The sequence below is a fragment of the Eleutherodactylus coqui genome, chromosome 9, assembly GCF_035609145.1.
Source record: "Eleutherodactylus coqui strain aEleCoq1 chromosome 9, aEleCoq1.hap1, whole genome shotgun sequence".
Classification (NCBI taxonomy): Eukaryota; Metazoa; Chordata; class Amphibia; order Anura; family Eleutherodactylidae; genus Eleutherodactylus; species Eleutherodactylus coqui.
Window position 1 is genome coordinate 117,297,768 of NC_089845.1, and position 24,317 is coordinate 117,322,084.

The 24,317-nt window shown below is 41.5% G+C and overlaps 1 protein-coding gene across 1 annotated transcript in view; it reads right to left on the bottom strand.

The window, feature by feature from the left end:
* The window catches only part of VPS13B (vacuolar protein sorting 13 homolog B), a 968,736-nt gene that overhangs the window by 39,726 nt on the left and 904,693 nt on the right, over positions 1 to 24,317 (bottom strand). Inside the window, exons 50-56 of the mRNA XM_066578394.1 lie at positions 19,066 to 19,254; positions 14,560 to 14,706; positions 12,189 to 12,472; positions 10,634 to 10,761; positions 9,041 to 9,240; positions 6,799 to 6,917; positions 4,125 to 4,951 (exon numbers count right to left, since the gene is read on the bottom strand). Coding sequence (XP_066434491.1) covers positions 4,125 to 4,951; positions 6,799 to 6,917; positions 9,041 to 9,240; positions 10,634 to 10,761; positions 12,189 to 12,472; positions 14,560 to 14,706; positions 19,066 to 19,254 — 1,894 coding nt within the window. The remainder of the gene's footprint in view (positions 1 to 4,124; positions 4,952 to 6,798; positions 6,918 to 9,040; positions 9,241 to 10,633; positions 10,762 to 12,188; positions 12,473 to 14,559; positions 14,707 to 19,065; positions 19,255 to 24,317) is intronic.

A 24,317-nucleotide genomic window follows, 5' to 3' on the forward strand; every position in this document is an offset into this window, starting at 1 on the left:
CAGACCTGCATGTGATAGCACAGCTTGCTACAACTCTGCAGGTGGATTTGCTTTGTGGCTTGCAGCCTGACAGGGAACATATGCAGGTAGCAATGTGGCTACTACAATGAAAGCTGAGCTTAAAAAGACAGGCACCTTTTATCTGAAAACAAGGGGTGTACAGGTCTTTTCTAAATTAGTGAATACGAGTGATGGGGGACCCAAAGTTCCTGTTTTTTTGTCTAATCACATGATAAGTAGAGTTTTATACAATGTAAGTAACTAAAATGCGGCCCATAAGAAACTATTAGACTACTCTTTTCCTAGACTACTACCTAATTTGCACTGGCAGCAGGAAAGACCTTAAAGAGGTTTTGTAGTTATAAACGGATTGTGACTAGAGATGAGCGAGCACACTCGGTAAGGTCAGTTACTCGAGTAACTCGAGTTACATTTCGAGTAACTGCCTTCTCCTCCGAGGATGCAGGGCCCGGAGCAAACAGCTAATTGCCCAAGTCCCACTGCCTCGACCCCCAAGTAAAAAACAGCTGATTTTGCCATTGGTCACAGTGGCCATCTAGACTATTCCCCAGCAGCAGCTGCAGGGAAAATGTAGTATTGCAGGCCAGACATTCAGATGTATGACCATGCTGTACTACAAGGACAAACACAAAGTTTACCAGTACAGGAACTCATCACTGCAGGGATGCTGCTTCCAGCCACAGCGACATCAGAATGTATGGAGTGGTGGCCATGCATAAGTGGCTACCGCTCCATTTTTCTTCAGTGAGATGTACTGAAATAGCCAGGCGCTATTACCGGCAGATCGATTGAAAATGAACGGAGTAGCATCATGCATGCACGGCAATAACGCTATTCCATAACCTTCTCATTGTGAAAGGGGAGGGGGGGGGAGCCAGCAGTGAGGCGGATGAGGGAAACAGGAGCCCCGTACTATGCATCAGTGGGGCGTCTCAGCGAGGAGATGTTCACCGATCGGACTTTTATCACCTATCCCTATCAAGTGTATCTTGGTACAACCCCTTTACGAATGAGATCTTTGTGTAAAATATGCCAATAAACCTTTGGCGCTGCCCATAAATTTCCATTATTGAAAATTTAACACTGGAGTAAAGGAGCAATCAAATCCCGGGTCCTTTGCTAATAATGTGGTGTCAGATTTTCAGTACCACAAATCTCTTAGTATTGCCAAGAGGGTTCGAGAGCTAAAGAGCCCTTTTATTCTGGAAATCAATGGTGGTCAGGGATGATGGGCTTCACCAATGACCTCTTCTAACATCTACCTAGGACAAAGATTATTTTTGACTGGACTTCTCCTTATAGAACCCTTGGAACGGTTCTACAGTACGTTCTTTGAGTTACATAAAACTCTTCCTTGTTAAACAACTCAAAAAAAGTTTTTTCACCTACGTTGGCAACTAGAAGAAAGCAAGTGGAGAAGGATCTGTTTTAGCTACTGAGATGGGAGTTACGTTCTTTAATCTTTAGAAAACTCGCTGTGCCATTCCATAAGTATGATTATCTAGTAAAAAGGAAGAAAAAAGCTGAAAGTATTAGAAACCTGTCGGGTCTGATCAGCCATCAAAGTGAATTCCATTAATGTGTGTGAAAATCAAGGTTTAACATTAATTGGATCAGTGACCCATAACTCAGTCCAGCGCGATGGTACTAAACATAATACTTTGCTAATTAAGGACATTTCTTGACCATTGATCTCTGGGTACTGCATGCTTGTCAGGTCAGCTCCAGTCACAAGGAACCTTGACATCTGTGAACAAACCCATCTCCGATACTCCAGCGTGTAAGCGTTACACTCCATCCGTAAGATATTAACCGGGGATTAAAGGGGCTTCCACAAATATGTTAATTAAGAGATTCTGTACATGATCCTATATCAGGTGACGCTGCCTGACTCATATTTAAAGAGACACCGCTGCCAACCTCTAAAATCTGTTTCATCTTGGCTTACATATAGGGTTGTAAAAATGTATGTGTGTGTATATAATGTGTATATATACATACACACACATACATACATGTTGTTGAAATTGTTGAGACAGCGAAACTCAAGTAAGACTACAAATTAGGGCTTGGTGTCCACATGTGGAGCAGGTTTGTGAGTGTCCAGGGCTTTACAATGGAGAACCTGGATGGCTGCTCCAAACACAATTGAGCAAGTTCCCTGGAAACATGTTAGCAGAAGTTTCTGCTGGAGACTGTGCTAGTGAGTGAGGGGCTTCTGGAGACTGTGCTAGTGAGTGGAGGGGCTGCTGGAGACTGTGCTAGTGAGTGGAGGGGCTGCTGGAGACTGTGCTAGTGAGTGGAGGGGCTGCTGGAGACTGTGCTAGTGAGTGGAGGGGCTGCTGGAGACTGTGCTAGTGAGTGGAGGGGCTGCTGGAGACTGTGCTAGTGAGTGGAGGGGCTGCTGGAGACTGTGCTAGTGAGTGGAAGGGCTGCTGGAGACTGTGCTAGTGAGTGGAAGGGCTGCTGGAGACTGTGCTAGTGAGTGGAAGGGCTGCTGGAGACTGTGCTAGTGAGTGGAAGGGCTGCTGGAGACTGTGCTAATGAGTGGAAGGGCTGCTGGAGACTCTGCTAGTGAGCTGCTAGGAGCTACTGCTGCCGAAGAGAAATAGGCAGCAGGAACCTGAGCCCCTGAGTACGAGGTGGGCTGTTTGAGTTGCTTCTGTATGGATGGAGTAATGCCAAAATCCAGGGAGAAGAGCCGTCTGGAGGACAGAGAAAGCATCGGACTGCACGGCAGAGTAACAGATCAAGACCAAAAACAGGGTGGGGAGTTTATTGGCATTTTGCAGTGTCTGTCAGTATGTATATTTCAAGAGGATTTTCTAAGTATACCTCTATGGATGCCAATGTATAGGTACACAGTGGCAGCTATTGCCAGTAGTATACTGTGCAGTACTTCCTGTCACCTAGCCAACCAGAACCCTACTGTACCATGAAATAGCTGTCTGTACATGGATATTTTGGTTTGGCTTACATCCCTAGTCATATTGCAAGGCCATGTTAAACGGATGAATATTAAGTCATAGCATAGCTACCATGTCAATAGGTTTCGTTGAGGAGGATTATTCAATTACACATTTGCATGGCTTTTTTCCTGGGTGCATGGCATGGCCTATATAAGACTCCCTACAGCCTTCTACTGCTCACTCCTGTGGTGCTCTCCACAAGGAGTTATATCACTACCCCGGACTCAATTCTGGAAGCGAAATAAGACAATTCATAAGAGTGCGAGTTTCATTATAGAATGAATATTATATATGCCTCTTACTTTAACACTGTGAATCCTGTGGAGCATTGTGCTCCTATTTGCCTAATATACAATATATTAAATGTCCTGGTCTTGTTCCTAGACTGGCCATCATAATGGAAACAGGTAGAAAGCCATTTTGAAACTGTATTAAATTAAAAGAACCTCTTGGTATAGCAATTGTCACTTAATACGACCTTGCACTTTAGGGACAAAATTTTGGCCTAGGATGAGAGGAGACGGTTATACTACCGGCTGATGGTCTTCTATGATCCACTGGTTTTGGGTCCCCTTTTTCAGCCATCGAAGATGGCTGACGCAATCGTCAAACTGCCCGAATCCCAATTCTCTGATTGGCCAGCACTGCTCACATTTTGGCCTATCAGAGAGCAGTTTAGAATGTGCATTAGGTAGCTAAAAAAAATCACAGCAGCTACCTTGAATGCCTAAAAACAAGATCCTGAATCAGCGCATTGGAGGGACATCTTCAGAGAAGAACAGCAGCACGCAATATACCCCTCCTTCAGTCCTGTTACAGAATTTTGTCCCCAAACCGGAGGGTCTCTTTAAAGGGGTTATCAAACTTTAAAACTGATGATCAATATTAGATCTGTTGGGGGCATCACCATCAAATAGCTGTTAAAGGAGCCTTATCATTCTGATGAGTACTGTTTGTACTGCAGTTCATCATAGTTTTAGTAGTGACTGTGCAGGGTATTGTGGTGTTGTCTCATTCAAGCTACAATACCCTGCCTCACCAGGAAGCCTGAGAATCAGCCTAAAGATAGGCCATGAATTTTAAAAGGCTGGATAACTTCTTTAAGAAAGCTGAAAATTAGAAATACACACTCACCTGCTCTGAAAAGGGCACCAGCGGCATAGTGCATTGCCAGGGCATGTATGAGCTGTCTGGCAGTGGTGAAGATTGGTCCCCGTTCGAACATGGAGAAGGACAATGGAGTGTGATCAGAGGCAATGTACAGCTTCAGAGATGCATGGATGCTAACTAGCAGGTTAACTGGTTGCACGGTCAATTTCCTGAGCTTCACTGGACTAACTAGTGCTGATGCATGCTGTCGTACTTGATCTGGTAGTGTATGTGGAAGCTTAGATCCAATGTGTTTCACTTGTCTTTCCAGTGATTTCTTATCTGGAAGATAAGTATCAAACAGAGTTTTTACATAGTAGACAAATGTGTCCTCCACGTAAAGTCGGGATGGCCTCAAATCAAAGCTCAGTTCATTCAGATCACAAATGTCTTGTTCTAAAGAGAACGTGATGAAGAGTTTGAAGAACGAAGTCTCCTTGTACTCTTCCAGCTCTTTGATGGACATGAACATACTGCCGGCCTTTGGCCATCTGGTGCACTCTGTTTTCTCCTCTTGGCAAACCAGAACAGGGAAATGGAAATTCGACTTGCTATAGAGTTGATTGTCTATCTGTAAATCTCCACAATATATTTCCAGGCTGTAAAACATGGGAACTCCGCAGGTGAGGTCTGTCTGCATCTCTTGGCAAGGCTGTCTGAGATAGCTGGTCACTGGAGTCAAATGGAGGAACACATTATCCAAAGTCAACCGCATGAGTTCTGATGAAGCTTTGTAATTAGTGATGTCATCATATACGCCCACACTCAGCTGGGTGATAAAGGATTTAAATACAATGCGCTGACATTGAGTCCTATGAAACAAAAACCTCAATCACTCTTTTATACTCGAAATACCAACCACAGACATCTAGTTACAAGTAATTAGAAGAACAGGAAATGGTATAATAAAAGGGTTGTCTTATATAGACCATATAAAACTCTATTAAAGCATATTCTTATCTATAAGCCCCATCAGAGACAGTCGCTCCTGCTCTAGTGGATCCAACCCGTTCATGTTTTACATGGAAGGCCAATAAGTTAATGGGAGTTTTGCCAACATTTAAAATGATCCCCTATCCACAGAATAACTTTCTGATTGGTGGGGGACCGACGGTTGGGACTCTGCACCAATCCTGAGAATGGGGGACACAACTCAAAGGTCCTCGCATGAATGGGGCACTTGTCGAATATGTAAACTGTAGCTCTATTTATTTCAACAGGACTACCAAAAACAGCCAAGCTCTTCAAACTCATAGAAATGAACGGAGTGGCGGTGTACATGTTTCACTACCACTTTATTCATGTGGGACCTTCGAGACCCCTGTTCTTGGTGCTCACCGCTGAGACCTGACAGCACTCCCCCCTCGTCTGAATATCGCTGGCAATATTCTGTCACGGCCGTGGATAGGGGGTCTTAGTCTACACTGAACAAATTGCTGCCCTTATTGCAATCTGGCACTTTGCATACTATCAAGGAACATGGTGATTGAACCTGTCCTGCAAAGTATCAGGGGTTGCATATTTGGCTTTCTTTTCTGTGAGTTATGTTTATATAGGAGTTCAGTATTGAAAAACTGGAACTCTGCTATATATATAAAGAAATTAAAAGGGTTTTCTGGGCAAAAACTATTGATGAACCATCCTCTGGATAGGTCATCAATAGTTAAAGGGGTTGTCCCGTGAAAGCAAGTGGGGTTATATACTTCTGTATGGCCATATTAATGCAGTTTGTAATATACATCGTGCATTAAATATGAGCCATACAGAAGTTATTCACTTACCTGTTCCGTTGCTAGCGTCCTGGTCTCCATGGTGCCGTCTAATTTCAGCGTCTAATCTCCTGATTAGACGCGCTTGCGCAGAAGGGTCTTTTGCCATCTCTTCGCTCCGGCACGAGCCGGCATTCTGGCTCCGCCCCCTTGTACGCGTCATCGCGTAGCCCCGCCCCGTCACATGTGCCGATTCCAGCCTCCTGATTGGCTGGAATCGGCACATGTGACGGGGGCGGAGCTACGCGATGACACGTACAAGGGGGCGGAGCCAGAACGCCGCCGCTGCTGGAGCGCATGAAGGCCTCCTGGAAGCACGATGCACCGTGGGACGGGACAACACAGGCGCCATCTTAGCTGCTGAACTTTATAAGTTATTATTTCATCTCAACAGTAAGTAGGAAGCGGTTTTTAAACGGTTTAAAGGGCTGCTTTATGCCGGGGGGTGACTGGGGGAATGTGCAGATTTAAAATTTTGCGGTTTTGGCTCGGGACAACCCCTTTAATAATCGAGGACTTGCCACAGAACATCCACAATGATCACCTGATTGCCCGACTTGGCTCTCAATGCAGCGGCCCAGATGTGCGTTATAGGGGACGGGGCCAGAAGCCACCTAGCTGGCTTCACTCCTATTGAAATCAAAGGGAGCTAAAGTGGCTATTACACTTTCACACCTATCCTCGGTGTTGGAGGCAGAAGTGCTGGAAGAGTAATAGCTGCAATAATACCCTGAGGATAGGTCATCAATAGTTTTTGCCCGGAAAACCCCTTTAATCAAAACTAAATTTTTATCCACAAATAATATGATGGAAAAACATTGGAGTTTCACTTCAAGGCTTTTATTGACTTCCTCACAGGATTCTGACTGCTAAAAGGTATTAATGTGTACCTATTAAGACTTGTAAGAACTGGTCCTGCTCTTCCTTCCGGGGCTAGAGTAATGATGATAGCTCCACATTGTTGAACAACATCCACATAGACATAGCCATATCCAGTTAGGAAAACCACCTAGAGAAACAATACAAATGTATTCTATGAGTGACGCCTATAGAGGAATTCCACTTATGAATTTCAGAAGCACGCTCCCCTGACAAGATAAGACACATGTTGTTAATCTTTGCAGGCCGAATCCATTAGAATCCTTGAAGAGGTCTGTAGGAGTCCAGGGACTCCTGAAATGTCACAAATTATACATATTTATTTGATCTGATAGCCCCACTGCTACAATTTGCTGCAGAGCGAGAGAGATAAAACAACAGTTAGTGATGGAGAAAATATATGTTTTTGACACATAATGCCAGATGGTAAAAAGCAAATACAAATGTAGAAGTTGCAATAGACCTCGGAATGAATATTTCGTCATCCCCACATGACTAGCATTTTTTTGCCTCTCCTTTTAACACTGTGGGTCCTGTTGAGCCATGTGCTCTTATTTTCACAACCAATTAAGGATCAGGGTTTTTCGGTCTACAAGGACCAGACACTTTAGGGATTTTATGCCTGTGGTGGTTTTATGGCCCTATTTTGCCTGGCACAGTTGCTTTGTAACACTGGGGTTTTAGGCTCGCGTCTAATTGTGAACATCTAAATGGAGGTTTTATCTTTTTCCTTGTGTTTATTCTTCCTTTTCTTCTCCTCTGGAGGAGAGAGAAGAAGAAAGAAACAAACATAGTGGTGAAGTGCGGACAGGTGAAGAGAAAAAGATTATCTATTGAAAGTAGTGCCTGCATAGGGGTGGACTATATGAAGCATCAAGTGAACAGTCAATTCTTGGAGTTGATCAGTTGAAAGCAGGATAATTGGGCAAGTGTAAGCATCTTAAGCCTAATTTACACGCTAAGATGATCGCTCAAAATTCGTTCAAAAGATAGGCAGAATGACAGTTTGAGCGATCATTTTGCATATGCTGCTAATGGGCACTAATGGTAGGTGGTCTGTTATCTGCATACAGCCCGTTTGTTCTGCCGCGGGTCTGCAGCTGAAAACAATGCTATCAGCGCTCCCGTGGAGAATCACAATGTGCGGTTCCTGCTATTGGCTGCCCGGCTGAACAATGGATTTTAAACTCAATATAAAAGGTGGTGGCTTGGACTGATTAATCACTTTAATCTTGGCATCATGTGGATACCTGGGTGCTTGTGCACTGCCTACCTGGGGAAGAGATGGAATCAGAATGCACTATGGGAAAATGGAAATGCAAAGTGTGATGCTTTGGGCAATGCCCCATTGGTTAAACCTATGGTCATGGCATTCATGTGGATGTTTCTTTGACATGCACCATCTTTCTAAATAGTACTGTAGACAAAGTAGACCTCTTCATGACAACGGTAATCCCTAATGGCGGTAATCTCATTCCGCAGAATAATGCATGCTGACACACTGCAAAAAGTGGCCAGGAATGATTTGAGGAACACGACAAAGAGTTCAAGGTGTTGACTTAGCCTCTAAACTCCTCAGATCTCAATTTGATTGAGCATGTGTGGGATGTGCTACAAAAACAAGTCCGATCTATGGAGGCTCCACCTCACAATTTACAGGGCTTAAGCTCAGGATTGTGTAAAATAAAGAAGAATGCATACTCACCTACTTCAGAGGCTTCCTGTCCAGCGCTGCAGCCAGCTGGTGGTCACATGCCGTCCATTGTGAATGTGACCGTTCAGCTAATCAAAGGCTTTAGCAGTCATGATAGATTTACCTCTGAAGCTTGTGATTGTGCATGCACCCATTCAGGCAATGTACTTTACGTCATGGCCAATTGGCTTCTTCCGGGTTCCAAATGGCGGGGAACAGGAGTCCAGCACTGGTCGGGGAGACTCTAAAGTAGGCTTGTATATACTATTCTTTATTTTACACAATTGTAAGCCTGTGAATTTCAGGGGTTCCAGAAAATCCCTGTAAAAAATCTGCTGCTAACATCTTGGTGCCAGATACTATTGGACACTTTCAGACGTTCCGTGTAGTCCATGCCTCGGTGGGTCAAAGCTGCATTGGCAGCACTAGAGGGACATATACAATATTAGACAGGTGGTTTTATTGCTATGGCTGATCTGTGCATACTTACATAGCAAATACCTCTAAGCTCCGCCATTTTTTTGGCTGGAGTTAAATTTTGAGATGTTCCACAGTATTACCTGTGTGCCCTGGTTGTTGATATCTATCAGGTCACTCCATTCCACTGTTGACTCCTCACATGACAGCAATTTCAAGTAGATCCCAGGAAGAGAATCTTTAGTCTTGCAGTCTGGAAAGCTGGATACTTGATGATACATTTCATGGTGCACTGAGCATTCAGCGGGGATTTTTCTACAATAGACCTCAAATTTTGTTGTTTCTGAAAAGAAATATACATAAATAAGGGTCAGGGTAAGCCAGAACATGTATATTGCATTAACTATAAAGTAAAGGCATACAGTGTATAAAATGGAAAAAGAAAAAAAGCCAAATGTTGATGTGTCTGAGATAAACTTTAATAACCAGTAGAAGGCATACAATATAACATGGGGGTGGCATAATGTATGAGTAAAGGGAAAACAAAAAAAAAGGTTTGGTAAGGTGTTAGCCAGTAGAGCAAGGTGTGAACAATCACAGCAAAGGGAAAAAAACACGGCACTCTGCTACTACTAGGGTATTATGACCAATTCCGTTTAGTGCATATTTTGATTGGTGCAGAGTATAACCAATCAGTGCTTGGAGGGGTGGTCAATATGGAGAAAAAAGGGACTAAAATTAAAAAAAATCTATATATTGTTTTAGAAGATGGAGGACAGTTAGATTAATGCTGTCATGCTGAACAATCACATAGGACCACTGTAAAATTGAGCTGGTGCACAGTGCAGCTTTCCAATAAAAATACTTTGGCAGGACAAGGACGTTTAATATTTTTTATTGTATAAAATCCCAGCAATAAAAAAGTTTCAAGGCAAAGAGACTCTTCATCAGTCATGCTGGAATACAGGCAGCAAAAGCTGCAGCGAATACACGGCTAAATTATACAGGAAGTTGAAGATCAGGAACCAATTGCAGTAATAGGACTGTTTTAGTGACGGTTTACAGGGGTCGATCCTGTATTGAAACACTCCTGTTACTGCATTTGGTGCCTGGTCTACAATTTCCTATATAATTGAGCCTTGAAAACCATTCTATTGCTGGAATTTTAAACACAAAGTATGGAACTTCATTGACCTGGCAAAAGTATTTTCATTCGAAGACTGTACCATGCATCAGGTTCTTTTTTACAGTTGTCCTAATCAATATCCCACATCCACCCACCAGGCTGAGATGTCCACCTGTTTGGCAGCACCTCTGTTCAAACTTCATCTTCACTTCTCGCTCACAGTTTTATAAAACCCTCCAAATCTCCGATCACCAATTTGTGATTTCTCCACCCACTTTCCCTTTGTCTAATGCTGAATATATAGGGATTGAAGTTGATGAGGGATCAAGGGAGCCTGTCCTGCTCCTGATACTCAACAACTAACTATCCAAAACTTGGATCATCATAGCTAAATAAAGATAAGCTAATTATGACAACATTTTGGGAAAAGTGCCAACCAACTGCCAGTGCAAAGTAACATTCATGTACTAGGCAACACAGGTTAGGTCATATTTGCACTGGGCATTATTAAGCAGGCATGATCCACAAAGGATTCCATATTGACATAATTTTGCAGTTTATTACTAGAAATGTGGTAAATAATTTTTTTTATTGCTGCCAAAACCCATACCTTTAATATTTTCTTTAAGCAGTAAGGAAACCGTGCATCTGTTTCGAATAATCATCCGAGGACTTGGGTCTTCTGAAAGGGTTATGTAAGTCACTCCGAAATGTTCCTGATAGGTCAAAACGAGAGCCCTGGACAAAAAAAAGTTCATCATACAGGGTGATTAAAAAAAATTGTGCTAAAGTATTTTTCTTCCTATATGAACTGACATACAACAGCCAGAATGACAGGAAAAGATAGAAGAACTCTTTGAGTTTTTTATGCACCGTAGATGTTCTATGTGGGCTCCGTTGGTGACACGACAGATGTCAAGTCTGTAGTCCAGTTCTGCCCAGACATGTTCTGGTATATCCTTTGCTATTGATTCCACTGCAATGAAGATGCATTGTTTTAGGTTGTCTAATGTCACCTATGGTGCCCACATCTGTAAGGTGCAATAGAAACTTGAAGAGTTCTTCTATCTTTTCATGTCATTCTGGTAGTTTCAAGTCAGTTCATGTAGGAATAAATCAGCTTTACTTTTATGCCATTCTTTCTAAATCACCCTGTAATAATTTACGATACATTAAAAAACACTGTACATAACATATAACTTTTTAACACTTAGACAGGCACAATGAGCGGGTGGGACGCTGTGGCAGGAACTGTAATTCACACAAGTGCTGCAGTCACTCATTTTCAAGTGGCTTATGTTATCAGAATGAATCTTCTGCTTCCCCTTCGAAAAGGGGGTATCTAAATATTCCTTATAATATATATGTTAGCAGTTAACATGCATATTATAAGGAATATTCTCCATATTAAGAAGAAATTACCTGAGTTTTCTTACTCGGCCTGCAGTAGAACATTGCATTTTAAAATGGTCAAATGCCTTCTTAGCAACTTCTAATATTCTTGAAAATTTACTGTAGCTGTAAATTATCCCATATACAGTTACAGTATTTGCATTATATTGGTCACCATAGCTCATACATAGCATGCTACATTAAAAGTGGGTTGATTGAGGATGCCCATTCAGTTGCACATTTATAGCCACAACAAACAATAAGCACATTAATCATTCCCTGTGCTTATTGGCATCGCTGGTTCACATATATGTGGCAGTTCCTACTTGTCAACTACTGATCAAATGTCATACGCCCCCCAGTGTTACACAGTGAGATGCATCTAAGGGACCTTTTACACCAAACGATATATCGTTTCAACAAGCGAACGATGTCAGAGTAGACACAGGCAGATACATTGTTGGCTTGTTCAAACGACAAATCGTTCAGTTGTTTACATTCGCTGTATAAGTGAATACGAACGACTGAACGATCTGTATTTAAACTGAACTATTAGCAAATGAGCCAAAAATGATTTTTATGCCTGCGTAAAATGAACAGAAAGCGAACGGTTTGTCGTTCGATGGTTGGCTGCGTTTACACTGGACTATTATTGTTCATTTTCGTCATTTGAACGCTTTTTTGAACGCTAATCATTCTGTATTTAAGGGCCTTAAGGCAAGTTACATTCTCAGGTAATAGAGCTACTTATATAAAGACTGAAATAGTCATACTTGGTGCACAAGTCGTTGCCAGCGCACTCTCCTACAGGAACAGCGACACACTGCCTTGGGTACTCCAGGCGGACGATGGCTGGCACGCTCCAACAATCAGGACTTCCAGCTGCTGCGTTGTGGCACAGGCTGAGCAGCATGTATTTCTGGAGAGGAGGTGGTTCTCCTGTCGAGTGACTGTTGTCTGAGACAAGATCCCAGCAAGGAATTGTGTTGTACTTGGCGACGGGATGTTCCCCAACCGGGCTGATGCTGAACACAGTGCTGTCTGGTACAGGAACATACTTTGGAAGAAAAGGAAGGGGGGGGGGGGGGGGGGGGCACAAAAAAAGATAAGCTTGATTAAAAGAAACAGATGATTCAGTCCACGGAGGTTTGACTTATTATTATGAGTTGGACATTTGAAGCCAAACATTGGATAGTTGAAGTACAGCCAGATTTCCAACACAGAGCACAAAGATATCATTTTTCCTTGGGCTTTAAACATAGTTCACAGAGAGGTCTCGCTGCGTTGTATTTGACTTAGCAACAGGTGAAAAGTCGATACTTCCCCCCCGAAATCTTTGTGGTCGTAGCATTCTGTGAATGGTTAACAGCAAGCATGAAATGAGAACACCAGTTCCAGCGTGACCTTTGTGCAGTCATTGTCCCGCTCTGACCCATGGTTTACCTGATTACGTATGACACAGATTAGATAAAACATGAGTATTTTCAAAACAGGAAATTCATTTTTAAATTTCTTGTTTTGACCTCAAAATATACATTTACAAAAACGTATTATTTTTTTTGCTTTTCTGTCCAGTACAGCCTGGGCCTGGCCTTGTTTGTTCTTGCATCTACCAGGCACATGCACATGGTATGAATTTATGAAGGATATGATAGGTGCATGGATTAAAGAAAAAAGCATGTATTATTATTACTTCAAGAAAGAAAAATCCTTTTCACATTTTGTGATTTTCATCTTGCATCCTTATTTTGACTACCCATACATTGCTCTTCACCATATCCATTATTGTTTATAGTTACCCATGGGACTTTTAGCGACTAACACTCGAAAGGTAATCATAGTTAAACTAGAGTTGATATAGTGAAAAACCTTTGGATCTGAGCCCAATAAAACTTGGTGTGTATGGGTAGTGGGGGATGGGATTTAGATTTCTCAAAGAAAAAAAAATTAAACCAAATGTTGCCACTAGGAGGATGTATGGCGCTATATACAAATGGTATGGCATGTATAATGCAGCTGGTGAATGTATTCTGTCAATCTGTTGTTCAGATCGGTACAGTACGACTGCAGTGCTATGACTCTCGCATTGCCTGAGCGTGCCTTGCTGCAAGATGGTAACAAATTCATCAAACATGTACAAGGAATACAAATTGCACCATATCTACAGATTTTTCCAACGTAACAAATCACTGAGCCATTGTACAGTAAACATAATCCTGTCCCAAACTACGATGGTGGTTCTTAGCCAATCATAGTGATGTACTCCTATAGCTTACACTTTAGCAGTGCCACATATTCCCCTGGTGACAGCATTTTTTTTGGTTTTGAGAAATTTAAACTCCATACCGTACTGAGAATACACACCAACTTTTATTGGGTTCTGTCCTGTAGTCTTTTTTTTGTCTCTGAACATCTCTAAGTTTAATTATGATCAATATATACATATCTTGGTAATTACAGAATAAAAGTCTAAATTGAGTGACGAGTAAAGTTAGCCGTAGTGATCAGTTAAATGTTGGCAGTGATGGAGATATGCTGCTGGTTGACACTTCTGGCAGCTACTTATCTCCTGTGGTAAGAGGAGGATTAGGCATACTGAAATCCATCTGGTTCAATCCAAACTTTCCTGCTATACATTAGGCTGCTGTGTGTTACCCAGAAATTAGCTGTATTATATAACTTTGCTCCATTGTGTATGACCAGCTTAAAGGGTTGTATGATATTAATCCAATATAGCTGGTGTCTTCTAGAGCCAGCTCCGCTCTTGTCAGTGGGTTGTGCACGACATTGTAGTTCAACCTCATTCAATTGAATAATGGTCCTTTTACATAGGCCAAATTGTTGTCCCAATATGATGAGCGCCAATTGATATAAATGTTCATTGGCACATTTTTTTTCACAGGGGCCGAGAATCGTCTAATGAGGATGGACAATTGGTAATATGATCATTCATCCCCAAAGGCCAGCTGTACACCTTTTCAGACAACAAAAAGATGATAATCTAAAATAATTTAAATAATTGGCTTGAACCACATTAGGTAAATATAGCAAAGTACTATTGCTCTAGTGGCATGTACATGGATAATAAAGGATGGAAGATAAAAAATAGTAGATGGACCGAGTACAGAGATCTCATGGACTTACCTCTTCATCAGAATGTTGTTGAGGGACGAACATCTGTGGGCTGTAATAAATCTTAAATGAAGTATTGTTGACGAGAGTCGTCTTGTCTTCAATCTGTAGTATCTGGATTCCATTGCGTACCATTGAGGAAATGCTAAACTGACAAAGCTAAGAGAGGCAGAGAAGTATATATGAATGTAACTCAATTAATGATGGGCATAGAAAATAAAAGGTATAACATTTTTTACTACAGAGGACTCTGGCTGCAGCTTTCCCCACTCTCCCCATTAATAATACAGGAACACTTCACTGAAGCCAGAGTGTATTTGTATGAAATGTTGGACAAAAACGCAGTACAGAAGTTTCATTAGGTTATTAGAAATCATTTTGTCGACAAGGTTATGGAGTACTTTTTCACCCAGTAAATTGTGAATGCCAAAATCCACATCAAATCTGCCTCACATGCAAGTGAATGGGGTTTCCATAACCCCATTCATCAGCAGAAAAGATCTGAGCAGAATTTTATATGCACCGCTATCTGCAAAACCGATAAATATTTGCATTATTTTTCCATGGATTCATCATGGAGAAGCTACGCATCAGCCCTAGTGAATGACAATGCTGCTAATCCTCATGGCAGAAATACTAGTGTGAACTGTGTATCCTCTAGTAAAATACACATCAGACTATCATGAGGAAATCCTCAACATGTCAACTTAGGGCTCAGTCACATGGGCGCCGATCCGCCCGTGTTCCTGCACTGCACTGCAGGTGCGGATGACTCTCCGCACCACTCTCCGACTCTCCACTCCATTGCCGGCCATGTGTTCTTTCTTCCGGCGTTGTGGAGAGTTGTCCGCACCTGCAGTGCGGCCGTCTTAGGGCTCAGTCACACGGGCGCCGATCCACCCTTATCTTGCAGGAACACGGGCGGTTCGGCGCTCGTGTGACTGAGCCCTTAGGCCTCATGTCCACTTGAAAAATACAATCCCTGCAGAATCTGCTGTAGATTTCTGCAGCAGATTCCGCGCGGATTTGCTTTAAATGGTATTTTTTCTTGCATGCGGGTCTCCCCACCTATAGATAGCAATGTGGCCGATCCGCGCGGAATCCGCACTAAAATGGAGCATGCTGCATTTTTTTTCCGCGTGTGAAAAACGCAAATTGATTAAAATGCCATTTGTGGGTGCAAAATTCAATTTAATTGACTGCAGATGGCCAATGATATTCCTATTGGCAAAATTTCACCCGCGGAATCCGCAATTCAATTTTGCTAGTGGACATGAGGCCTTCAGGACTAAGAAAATAGTCCTCTAAGCTATTGACACAAATATTCAGATGCTCGGTTGACCAAATATCCAACAGTGTTAACTGGGCCTTATCTATCAGAATCTTAGATTGAATATGGAGAACGACTGTAGTTACCGCAAAAGTAAGTACAGGAAACCAGGAATATATAAAATACATTAGGAACTATTAGTACCTGCATCTGGGTAACTGAGGCTCATACGTAAAGCCAGAAACACAAAAATACAGCTAGCTTTACAGCATGTGCCTGATACTGGCACGCTTTCTGAACATACATCTTTGGCCACTGAAACATAAAGACTGCCTTAATTGTTCTATAAACTATAATGATATTTAATTTGGGCTATAAAGTCAAATTGTTTTCTGTAGTCACCAAATTATGTTTCCCCCCGTGCCAATTCAAAAATATAGGTACATTATTAATTTACAAGACTAATTTAATTTTTAACTTGAAAGGAGCTGGGTAATTTGGAATGATGTTTTAGGTGTATTGTGTCCTGCAAAGAGTAATATAAAACTAGCATAGCATGCACCATTTAGTTACAAAGTTGTTCCATGTCTCAGGAATGTTGGAGAATGGCCCCAGTCATACTAAGCATAAAAATAATAGCAATAAGAACATAAAAAAGAAAAAAAATACAAGATGGGGTAATGCTGGAAAGGAAAAGCAAAAATAGGACCCGGCTGAGCACTGGGCTCCATTATTATTGTTTAAAGATCATTAGTTTTAATGCAGTATAAAGTTCTTCATACAAGAACTCGGAGAGTCGGCCTTTGATATTAGATATAGTGTATTTCATATTTCACTTCCTATTATACAAAAGGCTCATTCACTTCAGGCTGAGAAGACAACTAGACACTTTTAACGTGTTCTGACAGCAAGGTTCACTCACTTCCTCTTCTAACATGCACATGTGACAATACACCTGTCGTTTTGGAATACTCAGCTTTCTTACATTTTTTTCTTACCAAACCTCAAAAATGTATCATGTCTTCAGGGACCCTCAAGTCTACTTCTATATTGCTTTAGAAAACTGGCTGTAATAATGTCGGAATAACTATCACATTATATTTACGCTATTATACCTACCAGATTAAAAAAAAATAGCAAGATCCCATTTTTGTAAGACCAGGTTCCCATATATCGGTCCGGCCGGCCTTTTTGGCTTCCAGCATTTCGCTACAAGCTTCTATGGGATCATTCATGCCATATGATGCATCAGTTTTGAAGCTGAATGTCTCCCTGCCTTGGGCAGAAAATTGCTGCATTCAACATTTTTCTGTCTGGCTATGGATGCCAGACTGGTGCACAAAGTGCACCGAATTGTCATCAGTCGTGTCCGGCATAAAACAAGTAGCTAGACAGAATTGCTCTATATGGGAACCCAGCTTAAAGAGATACACTCATATTTAAATATTAAGGCATATGCTGGAATTACAACCCCGGAAAACCCCATTGATCCTAAGAATTAAAGGGCCAAAGTCCCTTTAATATTTCTCCTACATAGTGGCACTGCCTGCCACGTACTACCCAGAGAACTACAAAACAGCTCCATTAAAGTAAATAAGGGTGCGTTTACACGGGACAAATGTTGGGTGTTTAAGTGCCTGACAGTCATGCCAGTGATCATTGCTCCTGTGCTTTCACACGGGAGCAATAATTGCTCATTGAATGAAGGTAGAGCGCTTTGGAGATCTCTTCTGACGACCTGCCTCCATTCAGAGAAAACAGGCAGTCATTCATAGATGAACTACCTGTTTACATGGGCCAACAATCGCTTGATTTTTAGATGAGCTGAAAAGCAAGCAACTCTGACAAGTGAACAATTCTTGCTCACTTGCCCTGTTGAGTACCTTGTTTTCACGGGACATCAGTCACCTGCAATTGTTCTTTTGAGTGATTACTCTGGCAAATGTCAGCCCATGTAATACTACCATAAGGTTATATTGTAGTTCCCTTAAAGGGGTTGTCCCGCGCCGAAACGGGTTTGTTTTTTTTTCAATAGCCCCCCCCGTTCGGCGCGAGACAAACCCGATGCAGGGGTAAAAAAAAAAAACAAGATAGTACTTACCCGAATCCCCGTGCTGCGGCGACTTCTTACTTACCTTGCTAAGATGGCCGCTGGGATCTTCACCCACAGTGGACCGCAGGTCTTCTCCCATGGTGCACCGTGGGCTCTGTGCGTTCCATTGCCGATTCCAGCCTCCTGATTGGCTGGAATCGGCACACGTGACGGGGCGGAGCTACGAAGAGCAGCTCTCCGGCACGAGCGGCCCCATTCAGAAGGGAGAAGACCGGACTGCGCAAGCGCGTCTAATCGGGAGATTAGACGCTGAAATTAGACAGCACCATGGAGACGAGGACGCTAGCAACGGAGCAGGTAAGTGAATAACTTCTGTTTGGCTCATATTTAATGCACAATGTATATTACAAAGTGCATTAATATGGCCATACAGCAGTGTATACCCCCACTTGCTTTCGCGGGACAACCCCTTTAAGAAAGGATGGCTGGGTGCATTCATGTGCTGAAGAAACATCAGAGGGACCTCAAACCCTATGTTTTCAAGATTGGTGGGCGTCCAAAGGAGCAGCAGTGCTTAAAGGGGTTTTCCAGTTGTAAATTATTGATAGCCTGTCCTCCAGAAAGGTCTTTAATAATAGATCGACAAGAGTTTGTCACCTGGGACCCCTGCTGATCTTCTATTCATGATCTGAGGATAGGACATCAATAGTTTACAACTGGATAAGGACAAATCTCTTTTTTGTCAAGAACTGTCAGTTTGTATAGGGACAACTATTTAATGCCTTCAGTACAATGCATCCACACTTGGTTTCTGGCATACGATGTGACAATGCATGGCATTACAGATTAGAAAAATCTCGTCTTATGGCCCTTTTACACGGGACAATTCTCGTTCAGATTCTCGCACTCCCACGGGAATTTAAGCGATAATCGTCCCGTGCAAAATGCATGCCACGACTGATTGAAAATTTTTCAATCGTTCAGTTTCTGCATGCAGAAAACTGCAGGAGTGAGCATCACTGGAACGAGTGTTGGGCATCGTTTGCCCGACAACTCGTCCCGTGTAAAAGGACCATTAGTCTTTTGGTCCCCTTCTGGCTACCTCCCACTCCAGCAGTTTATTCAACTGCACCTGCATGAAAAAAACTTCTGCTCCTCAACATCAATGAAAGATTTCTCCCTTTCAGTCTCTCACCTTCTGATGTCCAGGAAAGGCTCCAAGCTTGATGTTTGCATCAACAAATCCATCTTCATCCAAAGATACTACTTCACCATTATCTCCATCCTTCCATTTCGGAGAGGTCATATCATGAACCAACCGTACAGCAACAGACTTGTGCACAGTGTTTGTGTTGGCCCAGTAGATGCCGATTTGAAAAGCTTCCTGCAAACAAATGTATATAAAATTGACAAGAAGAAGTAATGGCCCCCTTTAATGTGTTGGGATTTAAGGAAAACATAAAGACCTTGAACACTAAAGGCACGTACCTTGAAATGTCAGATCAATAGCCTCAACCTTGCAATGCTATTCACCAACTATAGTTATGTATAAGAAATTGAGTTATATTCTAACTTGCATTTCAACCTCTGTCAGCTTTTTTTGTCTGTGACCTCAAAGAAACTTATATTTATTGATGTAGGCCTATTTGATCACTTCAAAAGTTGCCGTGCATGCATACGTGGTATTTAGACTTGGGAGCAAATTTGCCTGACTAATGAATCTGGAAACAAAGTCCGGCTAGTAAAGCATAGCAGGGCATTGCCAACAATCTCATTAGACACCGTCTGGGCCACAATAGCTACAGTGAGCAATAACTACATTGTGAACCATAGCTTCCTACATAAAGAAACAAATTCAAAAGCCGAGTTGTGTTGTCAACCGTGATGAACAACAGTAACGTAGACAAGACAGATATAAAAAGCAGATCTTTAACTAAAAGAAAACAATTTCCCTGCTTGTGTTTTCTACTAGCTTGCCATGTAGTGGATACTGGAAACTCTGTTTGGTTCCGAATGCAGAAACTTGTTAACATAACCTCCCAAGGACGAGCGCTGGTATTTTCCACGCTGACGTGTGTAACCTTGACTGCTCTTGGACTTTCTATGCTTGCTTTGTAAGTTTTCTCAATTATTTGCTCTACTTTTGCTGCACAAGGAAAGTAATGTTTTTATTATCTTTCAAAAAGCGTATTATTGACCCCTTTTTATTTAAGAATGTTTTAGCGGCAAAGATCCACAACTGGAGGAGTAGAAGAAGAAAGCATTAAAGCATGTTTATGGTGAGGCACCTCATACTTTGAGATTTTCTTTGTAATTAAATGTGTTTTATGTGAAGTTTGTTCTTTGTATAATGAAAAGTGTTGAAGCTTTCTAACATGCTTTGTAATCAGGGCAGGCTCCAGGTTTTTGTAGGCCCTTGAGCAACGGAGTCTCAGTGGGCCCCTTCGTAATGTGTAATGCACATGCAGAGGTAAATCTGTAGCAGCACCCAGTCGCAATAAAATGGTAGATACCAGCTCTATGCAGGTGTTTTGCCAACCATATATGTGATTACAGTACTGTTATATCCAGTGAACACAGGTGACATCCTCTCTGACTGCAGTTGTTCAATTTCCATTTTCTTCCGTATCTGACCCTGACTATCATGACAACTTCTCCAAACCACAACTAGTCCTTGTGGAACTTTTAATACACAGACATCTTTGGCTCCTTGTTTTTCCACCCCCCTCCCTATGTTAGCTATACCTTTACACAATCTCCCCTTCTATAGTACCCAAGATAGTAATAATGCCACTTGTCTCCATTTTTGTGCCCCCTGTAGGCCCCAAACAGTAAGGGTTGCTTACAGTGACCCTCACACAGTAAAAGTGCACCCACTTAGCAATAATGCCTTTTTTATGTCTCCACTCAGTAATAATTCCCCCCTTTTGCTTCTACTCAGTAATACTGCCCCTTTTGTCACTATTCACTAATAATGCCCCCATTTTTGCCCTTTCAGAATTAATGCCCCCATTTGTCACCTTTTAGAAATAATGTCCCTGATTAAAGACAATGTTCCCTTTTTTAGAAATAATATTTTCCCAATTTAAGAAATAATGTCTCTGTTTGTGTCCTTTTAATAATAATGCCCCTTTTTCAAATGCAACTCCAAACACCAGCTCATCACATGGATACACTCCCCGCCGAGTATATGGACAAGTGCTAGAACACTGTCAACAGTACTAGATCCAGGCATTATTCTGATTGCCAGATTGGACTCAGGAAGGATCTTTCTCCTCTATATAGGGAAAATTGGCTTCTACCCCATTGGGGAATTTTTGCCTTCCTCTGAATCAACATCGGATGGGTAACAGGCTGAACTGGATATGTCTTCTTTTGGCTATGTTATTATGTCAATTCCATGGATTCCAAAATAAAAAATGATTTTATTCACATTTCATGGATAAAAACATCTTCCAAAATTGCACGTTTTGAACAGAGTTCTTATTTGTAGCATATTCTTTTGTTTCAGAGTTTTGTTTCTAATGCCCTCTTTCACTAATAATACCCCATTTTCACCAATATGGTCCCATTTTCCCCTTTCAAATATAATGCCCCCTATAATAAAACAGTTCATAATCACCTTCCTCATCACTCCCCGGCATTTGTAATGGGTGCACTATCTTTTGCTCACTTCTGCATTATGCGATCATGTGACAAACACGGATAAGGATGAATTTGTGTTGAACTTTTTTAAAAGTTTGGTTCGTGGAGAAGCCGAACCTCAGGCGTTTCGTTTCAGCAAAACTGGGAGTTAAAAAACCTCATAAAACTATCATTGAGTACTGCCTAAGAATGTAGTGGTGGGCAATTTGTAAGACTCAAAGCAGATGTTGTCCTTTATTAGATATGAACCTAGGACTCCAGCACTGCAAGGCAACAATGATAACTACTGAGCAACCATGCTTCTTCTTTCTCTGGAGCCAGATGAGAAGGAAGAGAAGTAGAAGAAACATAAAGAGAACATATAAATTTCATGCAGATGTTGTCCTGTGTCAATATTAATCTAGGACCCCAGGACTTCAAGGCATCAGTTCTAACCACTGAGCCACATCCATTGAAGGACCACCACCATTCTTTCAGAGTTCTTACACAGTGTTCAATACTAGTTTCAGGGGTTTCTATGAACTTCTGGTTCAGTTTGAAGTAATTCGGGCCAAACCAAACTTTTTGTCGAAATTTGGTGAACCAGACAAAGTGAAATTTGAAATGGTGACTCATCTCTAATGAGGGACCTAGGTAAGTTTACAAAGCATGACAAATATAAAGGAAGCATTACGCCAGAGCGAGGGCAAGAGAAAATAGGTGAAGATGGGTGTAATCGGTTCAAAGTTGCCAGATCTTAAGTAACTGACCACGTTTGTCTAAAAGCATAGAGCATGTCATTTGCAGCTGCAGATTCTTCCATTTTCACAGTGTATCATACGAACACTGTAGTTGATTAAAATCAAAATATAAGAAGAGTAATAATCTCCTGCTGAGTATTATGAGGAAAGTCAAACATATTAAGAACCTCTCAGTAAATACACAGAGAGACCAGAAATGCAGCTGGTGCTTTACTGGACAGTTCCACCACAACAGTAACAAAAAACCCCAAACACACATAAAAATAACTAAAATTTGCAGTCACATGTCCTGGATCAATCATATTGATTCCCTTTGATCAGCTGAGTAATCTTTCTGTATTACATCTGATGAAAGCTGTAGTGTGTTTATGCAGTCTGTGGCTTGCAATTGCCATTTACGACCACTATAAAGTGAAGGCATGTTGGGTTGTGGTTACTGGAATTAGGAGAGAATGACTGGATTATCTGACACATCATGTCACAGAGGTACACAATGTAACAATGTTCTAGAACTTGTATTTATAACAAACAAAAACAGATCCCATCTAGCGTTCCAACTGGCTCCTAACACCACCTCTCATGCTCTCGCAAGATAAATGATCCAGTTTTCCACTTTTCTTCTATTCAGCAAGAATTAACTAAGTATTTACAGCGAACGGTATAGCAACACTGCAGATGAGATTTACAATAAAAGCGTTGATGAATGTAATGTATGAGATGTGTGACAACCCATTCCGCAAAGAATATTTGTATAACTGTAGCTTAAAATGTGATAACGAACACACAGTTTGCCCTGATGTCATCACTTCACTATTCATTACAAATATTTATGTGACATAATGGAAAACATACTAAAAGATACTTTCGCAGTCTGGACACTTTCATAGAGAATTTAATTTAATTTCTCCCCAAGTCGCCTAATGTTACTTATCTTTTGTAAACACACACTGGTATGGTACAGTTGCATGCACAGTGATTCCTAAATATATAATTATTAACCATATCACTCCCCTTATAAATGTGTGTGACCTAATTGGGAATATAAGGGAATGGCATGTAGTGTTGTTACTTGGCACTCCCAAATTAGTCTTATGTTTTTCTGGCCTCTAGCAGCCAATTACTGTTCTTGAAATTGTTTCCTACTTGTAACAAAAAGCTTTTCCCTGGTAAGTGGACGGTCACAGGTAAGGTTGGGACATCGAAAACCGATATATCGGTAATGCTTTGGCAATACTTTTCATCGATATTGTTATGTACGATATATCGGTAACATCGATAGTTTAAGGCAATATTATATCGATTTTTGTAAAGAAGAGACGTGTCTTGTGGTCTGGTGACCATATTTTCTTTCTTTACATTCTGCCCTTTCCTTTGTGTTGTGCAGGATGTAGTTGTGCTCGAGGCACTAATGAACTTATAAACAAGTTCTAGAAACTTTTGGAAAGCGTGAGGTGACTCTTTGTCACCAATAAGGTCTGCTCCAGGCAAAACGACTCATAGAAAAAGTGGGGTCTTCGGACCCTTTTCCACATGCCTGTGTTCATCGCGTTAGACGCAGACTCTGAATGTTTGCGTCTAACGCGATTGCTGTGGGCAATGCTTTCTAAATGAAAGCATTTCCACATGCAGATGGAGGGCTGCGCTGAACGCACGAAGGTCGCATCCAGAAAAGGAGACACAACATGTTGTGCGTTCAGCGTCTAACGTGAACACAGTGCCCATAGAAAAGATAGGAGACCCATCTAACGCAATTACAATTGCATCGGGGCACTGTGTTCGAGTTACCAGGCCCTGCATTGTTTACAAGTTGCAATGGAGAATGTTTTCAAAAGCTGGTGAAATTCTGTCTGCTCGAAAGAGCATTTTGAAGGGAGAGCATGCCAGCAAATTAATATTTCTTGGCTTATTAGATAACGATTATTGGGGCCAATGATAAAAAACTTCTTTTCATATACCTCATTTTAATTATATGTTTCATCTGTAATTTCCTATTTTCATTTGTAACTTTAATATATTTTCATGTTATTAATAGTTAGAAGTTAATAATAAATTCAACAGTTTA